The sequence below is a fragment of the Condylura cristata genome, unplaced genomic scaffold, assembly GCF_000260355.1.
Source record: "Condylura cristata isolate star-nosed mole 26May11 unplaced genomic scaffold, ConCri1.0 scaffold00028, whole genome shotgun sequence".
NCBI classification, from domain to species: domain Eukaryota; kingdom Metazoa; phylum Chordata; class Mammalia; order Eulipotyphla; family Talpidae; genus Condylura; species Condylura cristata.
In genome coordinates this window covers 15,681,485-15,708,560 of record NW_004567129.1, presented here as the reverse complement: position 1 = coordinate 15,708,560, position 27,076 = coordinate 15,681,485, and the positions used below count along the sequence as shown (strand labels likewise).

Here is a 27,076-nt window from a genome sequence, read left to right as displayed (position 1 = left end):
AAGCAAGGGCTGAGTCTCAACATCTCTGTCTTCTCTTGTGATGGATCCCCTCTCTAGGATCACAGCCGCCTTCGAGAGAATCCACTGGGACAGCTGTCGCCCCGGAGAACCGGCACCAGCCCCCCAGCACAAACTGCTTTGGTGGCAGATCCCGGTAAGAACCTGCCCTCTCCCCCTTTGCCTTGGGGATGAGGAGGAGCTGGGAAGGTGCTTAAAGCTATTAAAAAAAAAAAATGTTGGGAAGTGGTGAGGAACAGTATGTTAATAGCTGCTGGAAATTTCCAGAAGTTTATAACTGACGCAGTATGTCAAGGAGGCCCAGAGGGGAGTATAAAAACCCAGGATTCTTGGAAGGTCAGAGGTTCCCTAGGTTCCTTGTCAGAGATTGGCTAAGTTGATTATTTGGATAGGAGGAACTGTTGAACAGAACTGGACTGCTTTTTTATATGTCAGGTGCAGGGGCTAGGTTATCCTGCCAGAATACACATAGGAATGTTTCAAGCAGTGGTGCTTTGTGTGTGAAATTAGAAAATTTGTGTATTTCTGTTTGTGCTTTGTGTGTGAAATTAGAAAAATCTGTGTATTTCTGTTTGGTGAGGGGTGGGGGTTCTCGTCCATGGTTCCCTCTGGCCTGTTGGCTAAGACCTCCTGCATCTAGAGTCAGTGTTATATTATTCTTGTTACATGTATCATGAGTAACTTTATTTCACTTGTTGAAGTGCCCATATTATCCCTTTGTTAATGGTGAAACCTTGCAGCTTCAGCAACTGAATTCTCAGACAGGAAAATTGCTTTAAGTTTATTAGAGAAATGGGGGAGGTGGTGAAGACCCATTTGTTTAATTAATTTTTTATATTAAATAGATTTATTTTCTTACATCATCATTAGTTTTGGACAGTGTTTGAATTCTCCCCTCAGGTATAGTTCTCCCACCACCATAGTACACCTAAGACTCATTTATTGCTTATTACAATGTACAAAAACTGTTGTTTATTACAGTGTACAAAAATGTTGAGTAAAAGAAGCACATGCATGTGGTTTGTTGTAAACCTTTATTTTAATCTGTGGTGAGCAGGTTATTCCCAAACAAATCCCCAGGAATAATGTTTGAAAAGCAGAATATGATTTCAACTAATACCCCCAAGCATCTTGAAAGATCCCTGCAGAGATCCCTTGGCCCCTCTGAATTGGTTTTTTTTTTTTTTTTAAAGATTTATTTATTTATACATACAGAACTGGGGTACAGGCCAGAGGTGCAGGGGCAGTGAGAGGCTTCACCAGAGTCAGAGTGGGGAGCAGAACAGGCAGATCGACGAAGTACACTGCTGAGGGGAGCAGCAGGCGGGTCAGGAGAGGTCTGCCACTCCATGTGGTCACCTCTGGGGCCGGCGGGAATCGAACTCATGCGGAAGTGGCTTTAGATTCTCAGTGCAGTGCTTTAACTCGCTGCGCCACCAGGGAGGGCCTGAATTGGGTTGTTTTAAGGGCATGTGACCTGCGGTGCCCAGCAGGTGTTGGGGTTAAAAGGGATGCATGTTTGGATCTCTAAGCCCAATTGCCTTTCCCCTGTTCTCTCTGCTCCGTGCATCTGCAAAGGTGTCATCTCACACCCTGAAGGCCAGTTGCACTTTTCTGCGACTGACTGGGTGAGTTTCTCAGGGTAACAACTGTCAATATATTGGTAAATCTCGTCAACAGGGAAATGATAGGTACTTGCAACTAGAAACAAACAAACAAACAAACAAACAAACAAACAGAATCTCCTCCGTGGCAAATAGCTGGGGAGTGGAATACTTAAGCATTTCACTCTTCTTCACTGTGGGGCTGGTATCTGCCATCTAGCTTATTTGGAAAGTGTGTGTCAGATACAACTGATGTCACTAAGGCAGAGTTCAGTCTTTAACAAGTTTGTGCATAAATTCTAGATGTATGTTGCTCTCTAGTTGATAGACCTTGGAATGCATATATCCCTACAGTCCTCCTTTATTATTGTTTGTGTTGAAAGTTGTTGATTGTTCAAACGGTAGCCTAACTGCCACAGAAACTCAGATGCATTCTTGCCTGTAACTTGTGTGGACATTCAGTGCTACTTCACTGTTGGTGAGCGAAGGGACTGCCACGTAATTTCAGCTGCTTGCAGGTCCTCAGTCTGTCTCGCTCCTGTAGCCTTTTCCACATGTGGCTTTGGCCATCTAAATATTTATTCTGTGTTCACATGGAACCTGCTGCAGTTCAGCAGGAAACACTTTTGAAAGTATCACCCAAAGGCAGTATCTTCTGCACCCTAAGAGCCCTGTCTCCCCTTGCTTTCACAAAGGTCCGTGTGCAGTGCAATGTGTGGTATAGATAGTGAGGAGCCTGTAAACCAGAAGATACAGGTTGAGTCCTGGTTTGTCACTTACTTATTCAGTGATATTGGACAAGTCACTGAACATCATGGTACCTCATTTTTCAGGTGGACATCCCCATCTCATGTATTAGGATGGTAAGGAATTCATCTGTTTTACTGGGTTAACATGGGAATTAGCTGAGATAAGCTATATCAGTCTGGGGACCTTTCAAGCTGGAAATGCTCAATGAAGGTGGTGGGAATTTCTTTGCACCTGGAGAGTGACTGTTGTGCCCTGGACCCCACCCCCAAACCTGAGCAGTGTGGTGTTACTGATACATTCCGATCAGGGATCATATTAAGGAGGGTGATTGATGAATCCAAACATCAGAGGACAATCCTTGGTTTCCTAGGGCAGGACAAATAATGGGTTTCTTCCTTCCAGACTAAAAATTTAGCTTTTGCTGTCTGAATGGTCAGTTTTTCTTGCACTTAGGTGCTATTCCCCATGGTTGAGAGTGCTCTGACATGCCTATGAAGGTGAAAATTGCAATGTCAGAGCAGCCTTTTCTTCTTCTTTCCCTATTTAGGAAGCCATGAAGCTGACAATGTAAAAGAGGTTTATCTTAGACGTTCTTCTACCCAACTTCATTCAGTGGAGCCACTCTTTGCTTGGGAAGCAAGACTTTCAAGTTCCCTCTCTCAGTGGGATCTTTCCCACTTCTTAAGAATAATAAGACAGGGGCCTCCCTGGTGGTGAAGGCATTAAAGTTTCAGTACTATCAAGTTCTCACCAGCCACAGCCACTATTGCCTAAGTTTGATCCCAGCCAGAGAGGTCACCCACATGGATCAGCAGTCTTCTCCCATCTTGCCCACTGCTCCCCTCAGCAGTGTATTTCACTATTTGCCTATTCTATCTCTGGTGAACCCTCTCAGTCCCCTGCCCCTCTGGCCTACACCCGTTCTTGCATGCATGCATAAATAAAAATGAATCTTTAGGGACGAAAAGAAAAAGAATCATCAGGCAAAACTAATCCAGTTTTTTTTAATCACCTGGTCTGCTGCATGGAAGGCAGCATGGAGTCACCATCCACAATCCATGATCTGTATTTGTAGACAGATGATGTTTTTGTAGCCAGACGATTTGCAGCTAGACAGATGCGTCTGGCTGCGTAAGGAAAGCATTGATGTCATAAATTGTGGTATAGACCTGCAGTAAAAGTTCTGTAATAAAAGTGGGTGAAAGATAGTTGTATCAGTATGGTGGAATCTCATAAATATAATGTGGAACAAGAAAAGCAGGTCACAGAAACAAAACCAATGTATATGTTTTAAAGTATAGATGTATAGAAAGTTTTAAAAATGTAAAATTAAGCCATATGTATATTTTTTAAAAGATTTATTTATTTATTCGTACAGAACTGGGGTACAGGCCAGAGATGCGGAGGGTGACAGGATTCACCAGAGACAGAGTGGGGAGCAGAACAGGCAGATCGAGGAAGTACACTGCTGAGGGGAGCAGCGGGAGGGTCAGGAGAGGTCTGCCGTGCCATGTGGTCTCCTCCGGGGCAGGCGGGGATCGAACTCATGCAGAAGTGGCTTAAGCTTCTTAGTGCTGTGCTTTAACCCATTGCGCCACCAGGGAGGGCCCCAAGCCATATATTTTAATGGATACCTTCATAAGTGGTAAAAGTATAAAAAGTAGAGGGTATAATTAACCCTGCATTCAGGCGAAGGGTCATCACTAGGGGGATAGAGATAGGATAATGAGTAAGTTGGGGGAGGAAGAGCATTTAGTTAGTGGAGGGTGGTGGGCCCCCAAGTGCTTATTTTCTTTTTCTTTAATATGTATTTAAAGTAATCTGTGTACTTGGCATAATCACAATAAAAAAATGAAACCAGAATAAACTGAACAGTGATGCTATAAGGTTGGAGAAATTATTGTCTGCTACTGAGACTGACCAGTTTTGGAACTTAGACCTCCTCCAGGCTGGATGATGACAGCAGCTTTCTCTCCTGCCCATTTATCTGTTTAGCAGTGTAGCAGATGACTCTAAGCTAATGCCCATGTTGGCTTCACAGGCCACAGCCCTGTCACTTAGAAATTCTCAGGCACCAGAGTTTTGTTAGAGTTGGGGGGATGAGTTCCAGAGGAAAACTGGTAACTACCAGATAACATGTGAGAACAGCTCATCTTGGTGGCCTCACTGCTACTGTTTGGTGTTTGATTGGCATGGGGACAACAGTAGGACTTACCCAACATTCTGTGTGCCTGTTTGCCATTCTGTCCTGTGTCCTCAGTGTCCCTTATGCCAGTGTAGCAGTGAAGGGTGCCTGCTGTATTCTGAAGCCCTCAGGAGAGAGCGTGCTAGTTGGCCCAAGGAGTGCCTGCCACACCCTATAATAATCTTGCAGTGTTTATTTTATTTTTTGGGAATGAGGACTGGCTTTGGGAACTGGGCCTAAGTCAACCCAGGTTTTCAAGATCTGCTGTGTGCCCAGTATTGTGCACACTCCTAGGGCTGGCCAGAAGCACGGCCTCTGCTCTCCAGTGAGCTCACAGTTTTGGGGATGCATGAGGTGCATGTGGCATAGGTACATGAAACTGAGTGCTGTGGAGGCTCTGAGGGGAGAGATCAGTGTGGAGAAAGGGGCAGACCAGGGAGGGGAGGGCAGGGTTTCACAGACATTTTTGTCTATGTCCAGTGCAGGGGTAGATAGCTGGAGGGAGAGAGATTCTGCAGAGGGATCCTCACTGGTGTGGGCAGTTCTCTTTAGCGCTACTGTTAGGTGAGAAACTGTTGCCAAATCCCACCTGAAGAGTGGACTGCCAGAGGGTATGAGTAGCTTTGTAGCTTGCTGGTTCTTTCTTACCTGTGATTTGTTTTCTCACCCCAGTTATTATATGAAATCAGAATGTTAAAGTGAATTCAGCCATTGGAGGAAGCCTATAGGTCTGTCCGTAAGTGCTGCTGCTCCTCCTGCACAGATTTGAGTTTCTCTGACTTGAATAGTTGGCTTCTCAGTCTAGAATTCCTGTAGGTTTCCCATAAAGGGAGATGGTACCAGAATTGGAAAAATACATTGAATTTGCTGTTATGTTTATCAAGTTTTTCTTTAATAGGTTTAGAAACTATGAAAGGGATCTTGGTTAAGAATCTGTATTTACGTCCTTAAACAATTAATTTTCCTTTATTCTGGAGGTGTGTAAGTTCTATTCCTTAAGAGTGTATGTTGAATATGCATAAACGTGTATACGAGCACATGTGTACGTGCGGAATAGCCTAGAAGTGTGTGTGTGTGTGCGCGCGTGTGCGTGCGCATACACACAAGTTTCATGTGAAGGGTTTACCTGTGTCCCTTCCTCATCTACTGTCAGTATCAGCCATTGTTGGTCAGAATCTGTATTTTAACAGGTTCCCTTAATTGAGTCTCAAAACCTCTTAAAGATAGAGTTTTCATTCTCCCTCCTTTATTTGTTCTTTTTTGTGTTGCTTTGAAACAAAACATAGCAGATTTATTGACTCCCCTGCCTTGGCATTAATCACCTCAGAAGATTTAAAAGAACTATCATCTTAGTGACTTATAAAACCCCAAGGTCTCTGGTGAGCTCTAAATAGCTCATCAGCTGTGTCTGCAGACAGCCTGTCCCAGAAAGGAAAGGAAAATAAACTCACCCGGGCGTGAGTCTGCTGGGAACATTGCTGGAAACACTCCAGGGAGTTCTGGGGGAGGGGGTCTGGGGAGTTTTGGAAGCAAAGCTAATGGGGAAAGAGGGCAGGGAACCAAGCCTTTGGGCTTCAGGCCATCCACTCAGTCATTGTTGGCCATTGCCACTCTCCCTCACCTCAGACTACAACAGAAGGCTGCTTGAGTTGAAACTGTAGTTATTTGGAGATGTCACCCTGTCAGCATGAAATTTCATCAAGCACCTGTACAGTTTCCATTCAGGCCTTCCACCCAATATCTTTTTTAACTTAAAACCTAGTAGCCTCATTACAATTGTCAGGGAAGAGAAAGGAGTAAGAAGAGAAAGTTTCATTCATTTATGCCATTCCCTGCTGCAAAAACACAGTCTCAAGGCACAAGGAGCATGTAGGGCTCTCTTCCCAGTGGCTGGCTTCTGGGAAACAGGATTGAGACTGTGAACAAGAATCCCACTGCATCCCCAAAGCTATTGAGAAGTGATCACGAGATAAATTTCACATTCATTTAGTTTATTAGTTACACATGAATTATGAATAAGATACTATAATATATTAAATTATTATATTTATTTCATAGATATTTATTGGGCATTTCTCATGTGAGCCTAGAAGGTGTGGTATATGCCAGAAAACTGGTTAAGAACTTTACACAAACAATAACAAAATAAGGCCAATATCTGCAATTGAAGGCAATATTCATTCCACAAACATAATGTCAGCTCTCAGCTAAAATGCAGTGAAAAAAAAAAGATGAAAAGTCATGGTCCCTGACATTAAGCTCCTTTTGGGTAACAGATATACATGTGACAATTAGGGTTTAGTGGGTTGTGCCCCACAGTGGTAAAGGATGAAGATAGTGGAAAGTCACCTAAATGCATTTGGTGAGGGGAGAAAGGGCTTGGGGAGACCTCACAGGTTTGAGGGTTTGCAGACAGTGGAGGGTCAGTTGAGGGTCCCCCCCCAACACAAAGGGTTATCTGAGTGAGGGTGACAGAATAAAAGAATATGACTCATTTGAGACAATAATGGTGATATTTAAGATATTAGGGATGATAGTGGCATCAATCTGTGGATGTCAAGCCAGATCCAGGGTGCCACCTAACTTTTTACTTTGTGTTTTAAAGCATTGTTTGGTTCATAGCAAAATTGACTGGAAGGTACAGTAAAATTGCCACATACTTTTTACCCACTTACATAACCTATTCTGCTGTCAACACAGAGTAATACCTTTGTGATAATTGATGAACCTGTGTGGAGTCATCTTTAACCCCCACAGCCCATAGTTTACCTGAGGGTACACTCTTGGTGGTGTATATTTTGTGGGTTTTAACAAATGTGTAATGATATTTTTCTACCATTAAAGTATTATGTAGACTAATTTCACTGCCCTAAAAATTCCCTATGCTCTGCCTATTCTTCCCTTTCTTCCCCATAACTCCTGGTAACCACTGATCCTCTTAATGTCTTCATTATTTAGCTTTTTCCAGTATATCATATAATTGGGATCATAAAGTATGTAGCTCAGATTGGCTACTTTCACTTGGTAATAAACATTTAAGTTTCCTCTGTGTCTTTTCATGGCTCAGTAACTTAGTGTTGACTGTATTTCATTGTCTGGATGTACCATGGTTTATCCCAGGTATTTTGATAATTATGACTAAGTTGTTGTAAACATACTTGTGAGGATTTAAATTTTCAGCTCCCTGGGGTAAATATCAGTGAGCATGATTGCTGGGTCATATAGTAATAGTATGTTTAGTTTTGTAAGGAACTGCCAATCTGTCTTGCAAAGTGGGTGTATCAACTTGCTTTTCCACCAGCAGTGAATAGGATTCCTGCTGTCCACATCCTCACCAGCCTTGTTCAATTGTTGTCATGTTCCAGATTTTGCTCATTCTAGTAGGTGTGTAGCTGTATCAGTTTTTTTTTTATAAAGATTTATTTATTTGTGCATACTGAACTGGGGTACAGGCCAGAGGTGCAGTGGGGTGAGAGGATTCACCAGAGACAGCGTGGGGAGCAGAATAGGCAGATCAACAAAGTACACTGCTGAGGGGAGCAGTGGGCGGGTCGCGGTCTGGTCAGGAGGGGTCTGCTGTGCGTGTGGATCACCTCTGGGGCAGGTGGGGATCGAACTCATGCTGAAGTGGCTTTAGCTTCTTAGTGCTGTACTTTAACCCGCGGTGCCACCAGGGAGGGTCCATATCAGGTTGTTTTAATTTGCCTTTTCCTACTGAAAAAAAATATGGAGCTTCTTTAAATGTGCTTTTACCTTTTCTTTGGTCAGATGTTTATTCAGGTCTTTTGCCCTTTTTTTTTTTTTTAAATTTTTCTCTCCTCTTTACTAAGACTTTATTTTTGAAAAGACAATTTAAAGTTTACGGCAGATTTGAATGAAAGGTACAGAAATTTCTTATACATTCCTACCTCAGAAATGCATAGTTTTACTCATTATCATCATTCCCCACCAGAATAACATATTTGTTACTATTGATGAACCTACATTGACACTTCTAGTCACCCAAAGCTTTTGCCCATTTTTAAATTAGATTGGTCCTTAATTGTTGAGTTTTGGGTTCTCTATATATTTTAGATGACAATTCTGTTTCAAATGTGTCTTTTGTAAATGTGTTCTCCCAGCCTGTGACTTATCTTCTTACTCTCTTCACCACTTTCATTTAATTAATTAATTAACCAATTAATTAATTAAGAGTAAAATCATATTTGGGCCTCCCTGGTGACCTGGGGGTTGCTATCACCACTGTGGTCTGGGTTCGATCCCCAGCCAGGGAGCTGAGCCACATGACACAGCAGACCTCTCTTGTCTCGCCTGCTGCTCCACTTAGCAGTGTATTTCATGAGATCTGCCTGTTCTGCTCCCCATTCAGCTATACCCATTTCTTTATGTACTGTTGATGGCTACTTTTATGTTACAATGACAGGGTTAAATAATTGCAGCAGGAAGCAAATGACCTGCAAAGCCTGAAATATTTACTCCCTGATTCTTTACAGAAAGGCTGTTGATTCCTGCTATAGGGGATGATAAGAAGATAAGGCTAGTACACAAAGAATCTTTTATTGAGGACTGTAGATCTCATTCTTTGGAGTTAAGAAAGCCCTGAATTTTTTGAGCAAGGGCATGATGTGATATATCTGTGGTAAATCGTTTAGGAAAGCATCTGACGGGTACATTTGAAATGATGGTACAAGTTAGGGTTTATTGTTAGAAGCAGCTAGGTAGTTTGAGCAGAAAGGGATTGAATTTGGGGAATTTGGTGTTTATGAAAGTCACTGGATGAACAGTAGGAATAAAAGTGAGCCCCTTCCCATCCTTGGTGTCAAGGTCATGACCCTGTAGGCAGCTTCAATCCAGAAGTCAGGAAGCTGCTACTACCCCTCTTAACTGCCGTGGCTTGAAGCTGGTGTTCAGGCATTGAGATGTGGAGTTTGCTGGAATCCCTGGCCATCATCACCACCAGAAGCAGATTGGTTTCTGCTTTCCAAATCTCCTCCAAGAGTCTCTTATTGGTACAACCTAAATTGCTTTGAACAAGGGGAGTCTGAGCATCTTCTAGCCCCTGCAGTGCAGAGTCAGGAGAAGGGAAGTATGTGGAGAACAGAAGAGAATGGTAATGTGTGGCAGTGGAGGTTGAGACTAGAATCAGGGATCAATAGAAGGACTGTGGAGATAGGAGGTGAAGATTAGTTGTGGGCAGTATTGGAATGGAGAGGAGTCAAGGGAACTACCTTGGCACTGTGATCATTGAGCAGGGCTAGGTAAGTGACTGATACAGGGCAGAGAATGAGGAGGGTTGTAATGTCACGCATGGACTTAAGAAGTGCAGGTGGAGAGGAGTTTATGAAGCTGCAGCTTTAAAATTACACCCCTCTCCCCATCCCCCATAATGGTTGGGCTTGGTGTTTAGCAGCCTCTGTGCAACAGTGGTCCTGGAAGGCCCCAGGGCAATCATTCCTCTGAAAGCAAATCTAGAGGGGGAGGAATAAAAACCAAACTTTGAAGAGATAGAGAGCAAAGTATTCTCTTTCGTCTGTTGAATGTTAGGGCTACTATGAGGCGTCACCACAGTTTTAGGCAGAGGGGTGATATTTCTACTCTAAGCAAGTTTGTTTCTGGATTCTAGGACTTCTCAGTCCTAGAAAATTGGGTTGGAAGGGAAAGAATTTAGAGCGAAGCCAATAAAAAGAGAATGAGTCTTGGAGAAATGACTTTTCAGTCTTGGGATCCTGGGCAGTTGGGGTAAGTGGTGATGGAAGACAAGAGCAGAATGGACTACAAATGCTTTGGGCAGATGTGGCTGGTGGGGAAACAGCTTCCTGAAGCCATGGTGTTTGTGACTGTGGTTTGGCATATGTTGCACTCCTTTAGGAGTCTCTTGGCACTTGGTGGCTCCTTCTGAAAGTGCCATGGTCTAGGGAGGTGGAGATTTGGGTTTGGTTTGGTGACAGTTGTATAATGGTATACTCAGTAGTTCAAACTGGATGAGTCCTTTCAAATGCTGAAATAATTCTATATTTGGGCTTTTCACTCTGGACTCATTAAAAAGACATAGAACAAAAGTACAGCTTTTGTGTGGCTTTATGCTTCATATGTCAGAGTTTCCTAAAGTTATCTTGTATCCTTCACTTATGAACATACAGGGAAGATACTGGTCTCAGTATTCTTGGGGCCTCCCAACCATATTTCTGTTTATGTATCAGTTCACTTCAGACATCTCTCTCACTTCACCAGAATTATCTCCACAAAGGGCTACCTGCCTATCTGCAGGTTTAACCTTGTGGACTAGTCCTTTCTGGAGATGTTCTGTGCCTTGTCTTCTATAATAATGTGGACTCCAGAGCTTACCTCTTTTTTTCTGTTTTTATTGAGCTTTATTATTTCAAAAGTCAATTTGATCCATGTAAAAATATACACGAATGTATTACATAAAAGCAAGATGCAATATTAAAGAAGGCAGTCAAGAGAGACATTATTAAGGTGTCCTTGAAGCAAAGATTCGAAGATGAATGAGAGAGCTAGCTAATTGGGCAGAGGAGCAGCCATTGCTCTTCTTTGCAAAGGAATTAAGATGGGAGTAGGCCTTTGGAATAGAAGGGTTGTAAAGACCCCCCCCCCTTAGGAGTGGAGGGGGTGACAGGAAGACATGAAGGGATGATCGCAGTAATCAGTGGACCAGATCACATCTATGAACTTCTGCTATATGTATGTCAGGGTCTTTTACAGGTTCCTTAGTACAAATTTGAACTATGTCTAGTGGTTGAATTGAACTTTTTCCTCTTATCTCCTTATCTTTTTTTAAAGTTCTTTTTCTCTTAAGAAATGTAGTTAGTTTGAGCAATGAAAAGCAATAGCCTGCATCAATATGGGTGACTCTGAAAAGCTCTATGCTAAGGGCAGTAAGCCAGACATGAAAAAATACATTCTCTGTGAATTCTTTTTTGTTTATTTATTTTTTAAAGGACAGGTTTGGGCCCTTCCTGGTAGCAAAACAGGTTAAAGCATAGCACTATGAAGCAATCTTCAGCCACTGCAGCATGAATTCTATCCCTGACTATGGAGGTGACCCACATGGTACAGCAGACCTCTCCTGTCCAGTCTGCTGCTCCCCTCAGCAGTGTATTTTAGTGTATGTGCCTATTCCCACTCTGTCTCTGGTGAATCCTCTTACCCCCTGCACCTCTGGGCTGTACCCCAGTTCTGTATACATAAATTTTTTTTTATAATGGTTTGTTTTTATTTTGTGCCTTTTTCCATCTCAGTTGTAATCCCTATGGACTGCCCATTACCAGTTCACCTGTGTGCCATCAGCACAGTCCCATGCACTCCGCCCCCCATTTTTTATCCTGTTCCCCACTTCAACCCCGTAAAATGTCTCCAGTATATAGCTCATTATTCCTCCACCTCGGTCCTTTATGCTCCTGCTATGAATGAAACCATCTGGTATTTTTCTTTTTCTTTCTGGCTTCATTAAATACATAAGTCTTTATAAAAAACTAATAGGAAAGGGAGAAAGAAAGAGAGGCACTTGCATAGTCACAAGTGGGCATGAGAGCTGCCTCTATGATTCCTTCTGTGTAACTTCCTGAGAATGGATGAGGGGTTGTTTGCAAAGGAGAACCAAGAAATGTCTTGAGGGACATGGAAGTGTTCTGTCTCTCAGTTGTGGCAGTGGTGGTGGTGGTGACTTGATCATGTATTTGTTACCTTCATTAAGTTGTGTCTTTAAAATGGGTGAATTTAAAAAAAATAATATAATAGTTTATTTTTACATCATTTTGTGCCTTTTTCTACCTCAGTTGTAATCACGGTGGGCTTCCCATCACCAATTCACCCTTGTGCCATTACCATAGACCAGTACACTCACCCCCCATGGTTAAGTTTTAATAAATGTAAGTGATACCTGAAAAAACAGTTAAAAGATCAGCATAGGTATTCAAACTTCCTTTTGACCTTTTTGGTCCTTATAATTTGAGGTACTCTTGCTCATAACCACATTTAACTGGATTTTAAAAATACCATTAGGACAGTGTCAACCTTAAAACTATCATGGTTAGTCCACACTAGTGTTTGTTGGGATTCTTGTTATCTTTGGAATTGTTTTCATCCTCCTGCCTTTTAATTTCTGTTCACCCTGCCTTCTGTTTCCCATCTTGAGACTTACTGTCCACTGCCAGCCCAGTTTAACCTGCCTCTATTCTCTCTCTTGATAAGTTGCGGGTGTCTTTGGCTTGCAGACTATTTGATGACTGAGTGTGAAATTCTGCATGTAGATGGTGTGAACGGAACAAGAATTATCTGAAGAGTTTGTTTGGTTTCACCCTGCACTTTATGTCATGTCTGTGTGCTGCTTTGTGTGCTTACAAATGACCTTTGAAAATCACTTATTGAAAATCACTTATTGACAAAATGACTACAGCGTTGAAGAAAACCTAGAATAGGATATGGTACAATAATTGTTTTGTGAAAAGGGGAGAGTAGGTCTAAATTGGCTTTGTTCATTTTCTTTAAAATTTTACCTTTAGAGATGGTAAAAAGGTTTCATTTTAAACCAAATCATAAAATTTTGCTTCACACTTAGAAAGGAATGCTGAATCAGGGACTCCTGAGGAGTTACTTTTTCCTCTTGTATCTACTTTTCTCAGGGGCTAGGGGGGAAAGTGGTGCTTGGTTTCCAGCCAAATACTGTGTCTGAGGCCTCTGTACCTTATTCATCTTTGTGTCCCTAGCAGGGCCTAGAATACTGCTTTGCTGCACGTAGCAGCAGCTCAGTAAATATTTGTTGAGTTGAAAGAGTCTTGTGTTCCTACTCTTCATTTGCCAGGATTTTGGGGTGGGTCTTGTTACTGGTTTACATTCCTTGGCACCCTGATTCCTAGGAAGGGATGGTTTCAGGAGCACTGGATGTTGGGGAGACTCTTTATCGGGGCTGCCTTGTGCTTTCCAAGGTTTAGCCTAATAGCCAAGAACGTGGTAGATTCCTGCTGCTCAGTCTCTCCTGTTTCATTTGATTTCTCTTTATGATTGATGGTTCTGTATTGAACCCTTTTTTCTTTCTTTGTTGTTTTTTAAAGATTGATTTATTTATGCATACAAGAACTGGGGTACAGGCCAGAAGTGCAGGGGGTGAGAGGATTCACCAGAGAGTGGGGAACAGAATAGTTGGATTGACTGAAATACACTAAGGGGAGCAGTTGGCAAGACAGGAGAGGTCTGTCATGCCATGTAGGTCACCCCCCTGGCTGGAAATGGAACTCATGCTGCAGTAGCTGTGAATAGTTTCATATGGCTGTGTTTTAACCCTTTGAGCCACCAGGGAGGGCCCTTCTTTTTTGTTTAAAGATTTATTTATTTATGCATGCAAGAACCTGGGGTGTAGGCCAGAAGTCTAGGGGGTGGTGGTGAGAAGATTCATTAGAGGCAGAGTGGGGAACAGAACAGGCAGATCTACTGGAAAACACTGCAGAGGGGAGTAGCAGGTGAGACAGGAGAGATCTGCTGTGTCATGTGGGTCACCTCCTGGCTGGGGATCAAACTTGTACTGCAGTAGTTTCACATAGCTTCATAGTGCTGAGACTTAATCCCTCGTGCCACCAGGGAGGCCCTGTATTGAACCCTTTTCATGAATTATTCTTTTCTAATCTTGCAGCTTTTTTCTTTATAACAGTTTATTTTTACATCATTTTGTTCATTTTTTTAACCTCAATTGTAATCCCTGTGTGTTTCCTATCACCGAGTCACCCGTGTGCCATCACCATAGTCCCGTGTACTCCCTTCCCCCCACCGCCGTTTTTGATCCCATTCCCTACTCCACACCCACAAAATGTCTCTGATAATATGGCTGTTCATTATTCTTATTATTTTCTCGCCTGGTCTATTATACTCCTGCTATGAGCGAAACCATCGGTATTTTTCATTTTCTTTCTGGCTTATCTCACTAAGCATTAATCTTGCAGCTTTTAAGGTTATCAGTGGAATCAGAGAGGAGTTGACACATTAATACATCTAGTTTGGAAAAACAATATATAAAGTCCATGTATCTGAGCCCTACCAGAAAAAAATGTTACTCTAAGAATTGTACCATCTCATAATTAGTTGTTCAGAGTCCTAGGTGATTGTTGAATCTTTGACATTTGTGTCTTACAAAGAGCATCCCAGTGAACAGCTGTGCCTTTGAGGTGAGCACCCATTACATAGAATGAAGCAGGGTGATCAGCAAGAAACTGGGCTGAGGCTATTGTTTTGAGCTTAGTATTTTTGTCCATGGAGATTGATATTTATTTGCATTAAGAAGATGCATTGCTTTTCTATTGCTGTTTGACAAATCACCACAAGATTTAAGACAACCCCATTATTAGGCACAGTTCTGTAGGTTAGAAGTCCAGCACAGAGTGGCTGGTTGGATTATCTGCCCAAGGTTTCACAAAGGCCAGAACTGAAGTGGTGTCAGGGAGGACTACATGCTTATCTGGGAGTTGTGATGAAACATTTACTTCAAGGCTCATTCAGGTCATTGACTGAATTCAGCTACATAAGTTGTGGGGCTAAGGTTCCATTCCCTTGCTGGCTATCCATTGGGGCCTCTTTCAGCTCCTTAAGGTTATGGACATCCATTCTAATGCAGCCTCCATCAACAAGCAGGCAACGGTGGGTCAAATTTTCCAGTCTGCTTCAAATTTCTCAGATTTTTTCTTCTTTTCTCTTCTGTCCTCCACTTCTGACACCTGCCTGAGAAAACGAGCACTTGTAGGCAATCACATAATTGGATTGCCTGGGCAAGCTCCCTTTCATGAGGTCAGCTTCTATAGTACATACAACAGTGTTGGTGTCTCCTCAAGACATTGGTTTTAGGTGTTAGGGTGTGTTATCTTTGGAAGGAGGGGTTATTTTGGAGATTCTGCCTACCACAGAAAGTATTTCTCTTAATTACTGTTTTAATCACCTGACCAGTCTTTACCTGCTGGAATGTGCTTAAAAATTGCCATGAGATCAAATTTGGTTGGATTTGGTGTTTATCTTGTAAGTTTAGTATACGTGTGTGGGCACAAAACGAGTCTAATGAAATGATTTTTATTTCTGGATCCTGATATTTGGAAATTTTTCCCATTTAGTGCTAGTCCTTCTGGAGGAGAGTAGTTTGGTACTTCTGTGTTCCACAGGCTATCCTTTGTCATGGATTCCATTCTTTAAAGAGGTGGAGGAAGATGGGAAGGTGATGAGTGACTAGATAGTCAAGAAAACAGGAAATGTTTGAGATTCCAGGCCAAGAGTCCTTTTATTCATTGAGCATTTTTAAAAAGACCTGGGGTACAGGCCAGAACAGGGGTAGTGAGAGGATTCACCAGATACAGAGCAGGGAGCATAACAGGCTGGCTGATGAAGTACACTACTGAGGGAAGCAGCGGGCGGGTCAGGAGAGGTCTGCTGTGCCATGTGGGTCACCTCCGGGGCGGGGATTGAACTCATCCTGAAGTGGCTTTAGCTTCTTAGCGCTTTAGCTTCTTAGCGCTGTGCTTTAACCCACTGCGCCACCATGGAGGGCATATTTTCTTTTAATGCCTCCTCTGGGACCAGGTGCATGCTAGGTGCTGGTTATAAAAAGCTCCCTGCTCTCCAGGTTACAAAATCAACACACAAAAGTCAGAGGCTTTCTTATACACAAACAACCAAGCAGAAGAAACAGAGATAAAAAAAACCATCCCCTTTTCAATTAAAACAAAAAGAATCAAATACCTGGGAGTCAACCTAACAAAGGAGGTAAAAGACCTCTACAAAGAAAATTACAAAACACTGTTAAAAGAAATACAAGAAGACACCATGAAATGGAAAGACATCCCCTGCTCATGGATCGGGAGAATTAACATCATCAAAATGGCCATCCTGCCAAAAGCAATATACAGATTTAATGCCATCCCCATAAAAATCTCAATGACATTCTTCAATGAAATAGAAAAAATGTTGATGAGATTCATATGGAACAACAAAAAACCTCGAATAGCCAAAACCCTCATGTCTAAGAAAAATCAAAATGGAGGCATTACAATCCCAAACTTCAAGCTGTACTACAAAGCCATAATAATCAAAACTGCATGGTACTGGAATAAGAATAGACATACAGACCAGTGGATTCGAATAGAAAACCCACATATAAACCCACGAGTTTATGGACACCTAATTTTTGACAAAGGAGCAAAGAAGATACAATGGAACAAAGAAAATTTGTTCAGCAAGTGGTGCTGGGAAAACTGGGTAGCTACATGCAAAAAAATGAAACTAGATCATTGCCTCACTCCAGTCACAAAAATCAACTCGAAGTGGATTAAAGACCTAGACATAAGAACGGAAAGCATAAAATACCTAGAAGCAAAGATGGGTCAAACACTTCACGACATACACTTTAGCGACATCTTTAAAGACAGAGCACCCAACGCCACAATAGTGAAGGCAAAGATAAATAGGTGGGACTATATCAAGTTAAAGAGCTTCTGTACAGCAAAAGAGACATTACTAAAAACAAACAGAAAGATCACTAATTGGGAAAACATTTTCTCACACAAAAGTAGCGATAAAGGACTGTTCACAAAAATATACGGAGAACTGATGAAACTCAACAAAAATGAAGTAAACAACCCCATCAAAAAATGGGCAGTAGAGCTAAAAAGACACTTCTCCAAAGAGGAAATGCAGATGGCCAACAGGCATATGAAAAAATGTTCAACATCACTCGTAATAAGGGAGATGCAAATTAAAACCACAATGAGATACCACCTCACCCCAGTGAGAATGGCACATCTTCAAACAACTAGCAACAACAAATGTTGGCGAGGATGTGGAGAAAAAGGAACTCTCCTGCATTGCTGGTGGGAATGCAAACTAGTACAACCACTATGGAAAACTGTTTGGAGGTTCCTCAAACTGCTAAACATGGAGCTTCCCTATGACCCAGCAATCCCACTCCTAGGTATCTACCCAAAAGACACAAAAACACTGATTGAAAAAGATACTTGTACCCCCATGTTTATTGCTGCTTTATTTACAATTGGAAAAACATGGAAGCAGCCCAAATGCCCAAAAGTAGATGACTGGATTAGAAAGATGTGGTACATATATACAATGGAATATTACTCAGCAACCAAAAAAGAGAAACACATGTTTTTGCAGCAACTTGGATGGAGCTAGAAAAGATCATGCTTAGTGAGATAAGCCAGAAAGAGAAAGAAAAATACCGGATGGTTTCACTCATAGCAGGAGTATAATGGACCAGGCGAGAAAATAACAAAAATAATGAACAACCACAGACCAGAGACATTCTGTGGGGATGGAGTGGGGAATGGGACCAAAAACGGGGAGGGGGGGAAGGGAGGGAAATGCACGGGACTATGGTGGTGGCATAGGGGTGATTTGGTGATGGGAAACCCGTGGGGATTACAATTGAGATGAAAAAAAAAATGTGCAAAATGATGTAAAAATAAACTTTTTAATAAAAAAAAAAAAAGCTCCCTGCTCTCATAGACCTTGTTGGAGATAGATATTAAACACACAAACAAATAATCACAAACAGAAATGCCATCATGGAATGATTAAAATGCTGTACAAGATCATGTGTAGGGTTACTGTAGCTGGGTTCAGGAGGTACATTTAGAGCTAGATCTGGATTAGGAGCCAGCTGGGTGAAGATTCCAGAGAAGAGTGTGTCAGGCGAGTTGATCGCAAAGCCTCTGAATTTTCCTCGGGAGGAGGTTAAGAGGACCATTTTAAGGCCTGTCTGTTGAATATACTTTTTGGAGCTTACCTCACTTCTGACTTCCTGTCTTTGTGATGTGTCATGTCACACAGATGCCCTTGCAACTCAGGTCAGACCATCTTAGACCACAGGACCAGTGAATCAAGGGCTGCTGTCCAAGTTTTAGGAGCCTCAAGTGGGGGTAGACGAGGACAGCAAACACCTTCCTCTGAACCTAAGCGCTCCCTCTTAAGAGTGAGAGGGTACTGTGGTGTTTTCAGTCAAACCCAACATCCAACCTGAAATTAGATTAGATGAGTCAGAATTGATTGTACATTCTCTCTACAGATGAAGTTTTGACTTTAATAAAGTTGCCACGAGGCTCTGAATGCCAGCATTTTGGGCAAAAGTAAATCATTCGTCTCTCTGTAAGGTAGAGTGGACCTGGCAGGAGTTTTATTTTTACCTTCCTGTCATTTCTGAGGCTGGCAGCTTAGAGAGGGCGTGGAGAGGAGTGTAAATTACCCTGGGAAGGCCTAGAATGGTCTCATTTTAACTCTTAATTGTGCCTTTCTCTTCTCACCTCTCCCTTTTCTTTCTCTCCCTGTTTTTTTCCCCTTTCCTCCCTAATCTACTCTTGAATGAGGAGGATACAGGCTAAAGTAAGTTTGCTTATTGATACCTCTCTGAATGGAGAAAGGGTTTCTTTTCCCATCACTGCTTCCCATTCTTTTTCCACGCTTCTATTTTAAGTGCTCTGTCCCCACTCCCCACCCCCTTCTGTCTTTCTGGAAACAGTCCAGCCTCACTCAATTTTGTTTCCATGCTGCTATTAAAAGACAATGCCCAGCTCTGAGCACAAGGAGGTGCCACCCTCTGGACTCTAATCCTCCTAGGCAAACATTGATTCCCTGACTGGGAACATGAGGAGTTCTAAGATTATTAGGCAATTTTTACTTCGGCAGCTGATATTGTCACATTTTGAATAGAGGAACACTCACTACCAGTTATACCTTGAAACTTCTCTTCAGTTGAGCTCAGATATTAAGTCATGAATCCCAGAGGAAAGAACCTCCCTTTTTGTTCTGGGTCTTTTTTACTAAAATTGGAAATTATGCTGGGAGCCTGGTATATGGTTACCTACAACTTCTTGACAATTGGAAGACATGATGCCCCTGGCTTTGAAGAGTCCCCACAGTTATTGCTGCACATTCTTTGCAGAGTCCCAAGTAGGGCTTAAAGCCACCTCCCATTAGTCCTCTTGTTTTCTGTTAAAACTTTTGCTCATTTTCTTTTTTGTTTTTTAAATGGGATGGATAGTTTTTGCACTGGCTGAAACACATGAATTGCTTTTTAAAATTATTAAATTAGGTTTGTTGAGGTATAGCTTACATAGTGTGCAGTTCCGTGGGTTTTGAACAAAATCTTTGGTCTGGAAACCACCACCATTATCAAGATAAAGTTTTTTTTTTTTTTAATGCATACAGAACTGGGGTACAGGCCAGAGGTACAGGGGTAGTCTTCACCTGAGACAGAGTGGGGAGCAGAACAGGCAGATCGACGAAGTACACTGCTGAGGGGAGCAGTGGCCTGGCCAGGAGAAGTCTGCTGCGCCTTGTGAGTCACCTTCCGGGCAGGGATCGAACTCATGCTGAAGTGGCTTTAGCTTCTTAGTGCTGTGCTTTAACCCGCTGTGCCACCAGGGAGGACCCTCAAGCTAAAGTTTTATCTAACTCAGAGTGCTCACCCTTTTATCCCCATCTGCTGGCAAACACTGATCTGTAGTTTGACTTTTTCTGAATGTCAAGATAGTGGAATGATGCCCTCTATGTCCTCCCTGCACTCAGCACCTGTGTTCAGTTAGCAAAATGCATTTGAGATTAATTGATGTTACTGCAAGGAGCAGTAGTTTCTTTTATTTGCTGAGTAGTACTCCACTGTATGGATATAACATAGTCTGTTCATTCACCAGACTATGGATTTTTTGCAGTTTGAGAAATTAGTAATAAAAATCACTGCAATCATTTGCCTTCAGGTATTATGTTAACATTTGTTTTCCCTTCTATGACTCCGTAGGAGTTGAATGTCAGCTAAATGCTTGTTTAACTTTATAAGAAACTGCTTTTCAAAGTGGCTGTACTTCGTTGGGCTCCCTGTCAGTTTTTTCTTTTGTTTTGTTTCACTTTGTCCATCCTAGTTGGGGTGTATATGGTTTAACTTGCTTCTCTGATGTTGATAATCTTTTCATGTGCTTATTTGCCATCTACAGATCTTCTCTGATAAAGTGTGTGTTACAGTCTTGATTATCTTTTGTATTTTTTTCTGATTATTGAGTTTTTGCTTTTTTCCCCTCTTCTCCCTCTCCTGATGTAAAATACATTTGGGATCTAAGTTGTTTATTAGATAAGTGTCTGGCAAATATTTTTTTCCATTCTATGAATTGTGTTTTCATTTTCTTGACAGTGTCTTTGGAGAGCAAAAGTTTTGAATTCTGGTAAAGCCACCAACCACTTTTTAAAATCACTTTCCACAAAAAGGATATGCTAGACTTAATGGATCTTAAAACTGAGCCACCACCAATTTTTGATTCCACTTTTTATTTAGCAAAAAATGTTGTGGTCTGGCTTATGATCCATCACATTATTTTGCTTTCACTTAACGTTATCTTTGGTAAAACTGGCTTCCTTTTTTAAAACAAAGAAAGTTTTGTTCATTTAATTATGCCACATAAACTGTTGCCTGTGTGACAATGGCCTGTAAAGCTATGCTGGCTGGTAAGATCCAGCCATCAGCCAAGCCATCACCCTCTCTATACCAGGCCCCCCCTCCCCAAGTGACTCTGAAACACCAGCATTGTTTGGTGTGATGAAAACTTAAGTCTGAATAGAATTACTACTCATTGCATTTCCACTAATGTTAGCTCCTTGAGGCCAGAGATTCTTTTTGTTTTGTTGCAAGAACAGGGCTAGTGCTCAGGAAATAAAAATTGCATGCAATTCAGTAGCCTTCCTGAAGGGCCAAACTGGATGTCCTCGTTGCCCACTGCTGTGGCTCTCAGGGTGTAGCCAAGGACTGTGGCCAGCACTGTGAACAGCAAACTGGAACACCCTGTCTGGAGGGTCTTACCTGCATCAGATTGCGGGGAGAGTCCCAAGGTCCTGACTTTGATTGGCTTTCCTTAAGGAGGCCTCAGTTTCTAAGGGAAGAACTTTGGAAGGACACAGCAGCATTCCAAGTGGACATGCTATAAAAAGAGCTGAATCTGTGTACCTCGGTGACTTGAAACCATCTGTGGAGTTGTCCCTATTGGCATAGATGATCTGCCTTCTTCTGACAGTCCTCGAGGCTGCATCTCTCCTTTCCCTTGCGCCCAGCCTCCTACCCCTCAATTCCCCAATTGGTGGCAGGACCAGGCCAAGGTTGAAGTCATCAGCAGGGCTGAAGCCAGGGCTGTCTGTGGTGGGGCCCAACTCTTCTCCACCCATCACCCCCACTTTTGTACTGATACTATTTTGGCATATGGTGTGTGGTTTCAGCATCCAGGCCAGCTTTTAATCACGACACAGTCCCATCTTTTAAGGGTTGAGTGAGTCCTCCAAGAGAGGAAACTGCTGAAGAGAAGATTTCCCTCATACGGTGAGGCTTTTTCTTCCTTCTAAGAGCCTAATTTTAAAGGTAATTCAAGAGGAAAAAAGTGGGAACTCCAGATTTGGGGCAAGGGGAGAACCTGGGGGGAGAGGGCAGGGTATATGTGTGTGTGTGAACCCAGGGAAAGAGTGTATGTGTGTAATGTATGTGAGTGAATCTGGAGGAATTGTGGGGTGTATGGTGTATGTGTGCGTGTGGTGGGAGATACTGGGGTGGCGGTGGGCCATGGGCAGGGAGGCTGCAATTCATGCAAAGTGGTCCCAGCTGCCCCTGGTTTACTGGCTAACTCCCGCTCAGCTCCAGCCTGTTATTCAGGGTGAGCTGCTATCATTAGTGGTTAAACATTTCTGAAAGTATTCCCTCTCAATTCTGACCACATGCCCTTTCGGGGAAGGGAAGGAGGAGCCTGGGGAATAAAGTGACCCACCCTGTTGTCATGCCCAGTTGCTCTGCAGAGGGACAAGGAACCTGGGTGACTGGAAACTGTCCCAGCTGCTTAGAATCTGTGTGGGTGACAGGACAGATGCTGCATTTTCTGTGTTGTACATATGCTACTGCTCCTTGAGGGATCCAGCCCTCTGCTATGGGCTGAGTACCCGATCAGAGAGACTTTCTTTCCCTTTTAAGGGGATTCTTGGCTGAAATCAACCTTTTTTGTCTCTCAAACTCTCTGCCCTCAACACATATACAGACATCCGTGACTACTTTCTCTTTGGAACGAGTCTATACTTGTTCTGCTTTCGATGAGGAATTGTGGTAAAATGCTCAATACTGACGTTTCTTCCCATGAAGTGGGGACTTGATATTTTTCTTGACTGAGGTGTGGTTAACAGGTTTTGATTTATGAAATTAGCTCAGGGAAAAATAAGATGGAAAAAGAGAGTCCAAATTAAATCTTTATTTCCACAGCCTAGTTGGTCTCTCTCTCCATTTTTAACTGCCATGCAGTATTATAATACCAAAGACATCAGGGCTTGGTACACTTCTTCTTTTTGTAAATTTGACCCTATAATAATCTTATTTCATTTTGAAAAATTGTGTTTTTTTTTTTCTTACTGAAATGTGTATAAACTCAATGAAGTAGAAACTTCTGGAAAAGCAAAACAGGAAATGCTAAAGGCATCCATTTTCCCAACACCCAAAGAAGATCACTGTTAACATTTTGGCTATGGCCCATCTTGTCAAAAAAAGATTTCTTGTGCTGGAGAAGTCAGTTGTGGAGAGACTTAACAGTCACCTAGGAGTGTCCTAGAATTGTTGTGTTGAAATTTGTCTTAACATACTGAACCTGGGTGTTGTGCTAGAAGAAATGTTTGGGTGGGGGTGGAATCCCCCAGCATGAGAACTTTCTACTAGAGGCCATGACCTCACCATTGGCCCGGATCAGTGGAAGTATCATCTATGAGGAATTAAACTTAAGTCTAGGTTTGCCAGCCTCCACCTAGCGACCATGGACTCTTGATCCTGTGTCACTGAATTTGAGTCTTTGCTCTACTGCTTACTTTCCACAGTACTGTTCTGTATATTCTTATCTGTAAAATGGGCATAATAATAGTAAGCTTCTTCCAGTATTGCCACATTAAATGAGATTACACACACACAGTAAAACATATCATACCTAGAACATAATCCAGCCCAGTGAATTTTATATAATTCCATAGTCAGTGTTGTTACTGATGCTGTATGTGGTAGTATCACCTCCTATATCATGTGGTGTCATGTTATAGATTGTTCTCTGAACAATTCTGTTTCTCTGCCAGGAGAAGGTGCCTGTCTGCCCGTCTTTCTTTCTCTACCCTCTGAACTCCCATGTTAAGCCCTTCTGGCTTGCTAATTCACCTGTGTATATGGCCAATGCATCACGTAGAGACTGGTAACATGTATGTGCCCTAGAATTTTAGAATTGTATTGAATGGAGATCTCTCTCTCTGGTTTGGAAAAGCATTTATTTAGGTTTTAAAAAATTGTGGCTTTTATCACACTTATATTTGCTATTGTATTTTTGCCCTCTGACTTATCTTTGTATGCTTTGCCCATTTTTCAAATTGTTGTTATTTATGCTTTCTCAGAGCTTTTCTTTTCACTTGGATTATTGTTGCTTGTATCTTTATATGTAAATATTTAGTATGGCTGGCTGAAAGCTACCTGATTTAAGGACTGGGGTGAGAAACTATAGAAAGAGTTCTTAGTCTGCCTGGGGTCTGGTCTGCAGCACATAGTCACATTTCTGGGAAGCCTGTGAAACTGATAATCAGTTTACCTTGCCTTGCAATAAACAATTAGGAAAGCCCTGAAATGCTTTTGAATAAGTTACTTAAACCTGGCAAACACCAGACAAATGACTACACTTTCCAGGAAAGTTAGGAGAGTCCAAAGAAAGGGCCAAAGACTCTCCAAAGAACAGGAGGGGTACAGGCCTCTCTCACCAGGAGAATAGTACAGTCATCTGTTTATTCCCTATGGGGAGTGTGGTTGACCTGAGAATCCTCCATTTGGATGTTTGCTGCCCTGAATTCTGCTTTGTATTCCCCTTACTTGCAGTCAGGTGATACATCTCAGTATCTAAATCCTTGGCTATACTTGAATTTTCTTTTGTGTTGGAGTTAGAGAGTAACCCAGTTCCATTCTTGTGCATGTGGCTATTCAGGATCCCAACACCATTTGCTGAAGAGATTTTCCTTCCTCCATTGTGTGTTCTTGGTTCTGGTGTTACAGTGTGTCAGTATAAGTATGGATTTATTTCTGGGTTCTTGACTCTGTTCCATTGTATATTTTTATTCTACTACCAGATTCTTCTTATTTTTTAAAGATTTATTTATATATGTATTTATGCATACAGAAGTGGGGTACAGGCCAGAGGTGCAGAGGCGGTGAGAGAATTCACGAGAGTCAGAGTGGGGAGCAGAACAGGCAGATCGACAAAGTACACTGCTGCAGGGAGCAGCGGGCCAGACAGGAGAGGTCTGCTGCGCCATGTGGATCACCTCCAGGGCTAGGGATGGAATTCTCACTGAAGCACACACACTGCGGCGGTTGCGGCTAGCTTGCAGTGCTGCGTCCTAACCTGTTGGCCACCAGGGAAGGCTTACCAGATTGTTCTAATTACTGTTGCTTTATAATGTAATTTGAAATTGAGTAACATGATGCCTTCATTTTCTCCCCCCTCTCCCAACTTGCTTTAGCTGTTTAGGGTCTTGTGTGGTTTCATATATATACATTTTAGAGTTCTTTTGTTTTCCTTGAAAGATACCATTGGAATTTTGATAGAGATTTCATTGCAACTGTATATATTACTTTTGGTAGTCTGGTCTACATCCATGAACACAGGATAGCTCTCCATCTCTTTGTCATACTCTATGTGTTTACAATGTCTTACAGTTTTTAATTGCATAGATCTTTCACCTTCCTTGTTAAATTTATTCCTAGACATTAATTCTTTTTGATGTGATTGTAAATGAGATTGTTTTCATAATTACTTATCTTCTTCATGTTATTTGCATATAGAAATGCAACAGAATTTCATGTATTTATAGCTCGTCACTTTATTGTTTCTAAGTTTTTTTTGTGGGGGGGTAGAATCTTTGGGTCTTTTATATATGATCAGATTTTCTGCAAATAATGATACTTTCTTTTCAAATTTGAGTTCCTTTTATTTCTTTTTATGAAATTGTTCTAGCTAAAATCTCTAATACTAAGTTAAATAAAAATAGTGGTAGTGGGCACCCTTGTCTTGTTACTGATCTTAAAGGAAAAGCTTGCAGTTTTTCATTACTTCAGTTGCAGTTGAATGTAGATTTGTGATATATAGCCTTTATTATGTTCAGATACATTCTCTCCATTTCCATTTAGTTAAGATTTTTTTTTTTATCATAAGTGGTACTGTGTCTAGTGAAATGTTTTCTCTGTATCTGTTGATATAATCATTCTTCACTGGGTAACATTTAAATCATTATTGAAAAGTAATAGTAGTACTGAGTAATACAATGATCTTTTTTGATAAAACAGCTGAACTGAAAGGCAGGATGGCTTAGATATTTGCACTGAATGAAGTCAGGCAGTGAAAGGACCTTGAGAAGGTCTACCGCCTATAATCTCATATTACCTACAGATATCAGCTAGGTTCTCTGCTGCTATATTCCACCACCTTGTTTCTGATCTACATCCCTTTTTGTACCATTCCTCATTTAGTTGAATGAATCCTTCAGTCATCTTTTCTAGGTAAAACATGTTAATATAGGCATTGGCCAAGATGACTTAAACCACTTGTATTCTCTTCCCAGAGAAAGAACCTTTTTAGTCCTAGAGAAAGGGATTTGGATTAATTTTTGGGCTCTCTTTGCCTAACAGGGGAAATATTTCATCTGTAGCCTGTCCAATGATCTTGTTTATTTCTTACATTTGAGCCCAATAAAAATAGTGTGATGGGCACAGGATATTTTGCCAGTTATTTCAGATGTGGGGCAATTCACTCTGAATTTGTTTACTTCAAATGGAAAAGTTTGCACAAAGTTGCCTTTTGGGCTTTGACCAGACTGGAAGCTTACCTGGATTTCTCTGTGTGGAAACAGCTTCCATTGAGTAAAAGACTAGAGGGGCTAATGAACATCTTACTGCAAATAAATAGTGAGGGAATATGGTGACTTAGGTGGGATTTATGTCTTATTTTTTTCAATTTTTTATATCAGTCTGCTTTATACTTTGAACCCCTAGGACGCACAGGCATACAGGTGGTTCAGCCAGAACAACCACAGCAAGCAGCGAGCAAAGCCCAAGTACCAGCAACCGGCATCGCCAGCCCATCAAGAACCCAAGCCATAGTGGCTTGGCCAATGGCACAGGTGAGTGACAGCCCAGAATGGCAGCCTGGACTGATGCTGCGGCCTCTAAATTGTTCTTATTTAGAGTCAGGACCTTACTTGTTATATTAGAATGTAGAGGACTCCCAACACTAAAATGAATTTGTATACACCCATTTTTCCATGGGTCCATGTTCTTTTATCTCTGGTATATTCTATAGAGCCAAGGTCATTCACCATTTTGCACTCTGCTGAAATATCTCTTCACACAGATTTTTCTATTTATCTATTATTAACACTGAATTTTCTTTGGGAGCAGTTACTAGTTACACCCGACAAATCTTTTATTTTCTTC

At 41.8% G+C, this 27,076-nt stretch overlaps 1 protein-coding gene across 2 annotated transcripts in view; it reads left to right on the top strand.

Moving 5' to 3' along the window:
* WWP2 (WW domain containing E3 ubiquitin protein ligase 2) overlaps nucleotides 1-27,076 on the top strand; it is a 115,221-nt gene that overhangs the window by 40,560 nt on the left and 47,585 nt on the right. Inside the window, exons 5-6 of one of the 2 annotated variants that reach the window (XM_004690420.2) lie at nucleotides 58-154; nucleotides 26,636-26,763. In XM_004690420.2, the coding sequence (XP_004690477.1) occupies nucleotides 58-154; nucleotides 26,636-26,763 (225 nt within the window). The remainder of the gene's footprint in view (nucleotides 1-57; nucleotides 155-26,635; nucleotides 26,764-27,076) is intronic. The other variant, XM_012730680.1, reaches the window with a different exon arrangement.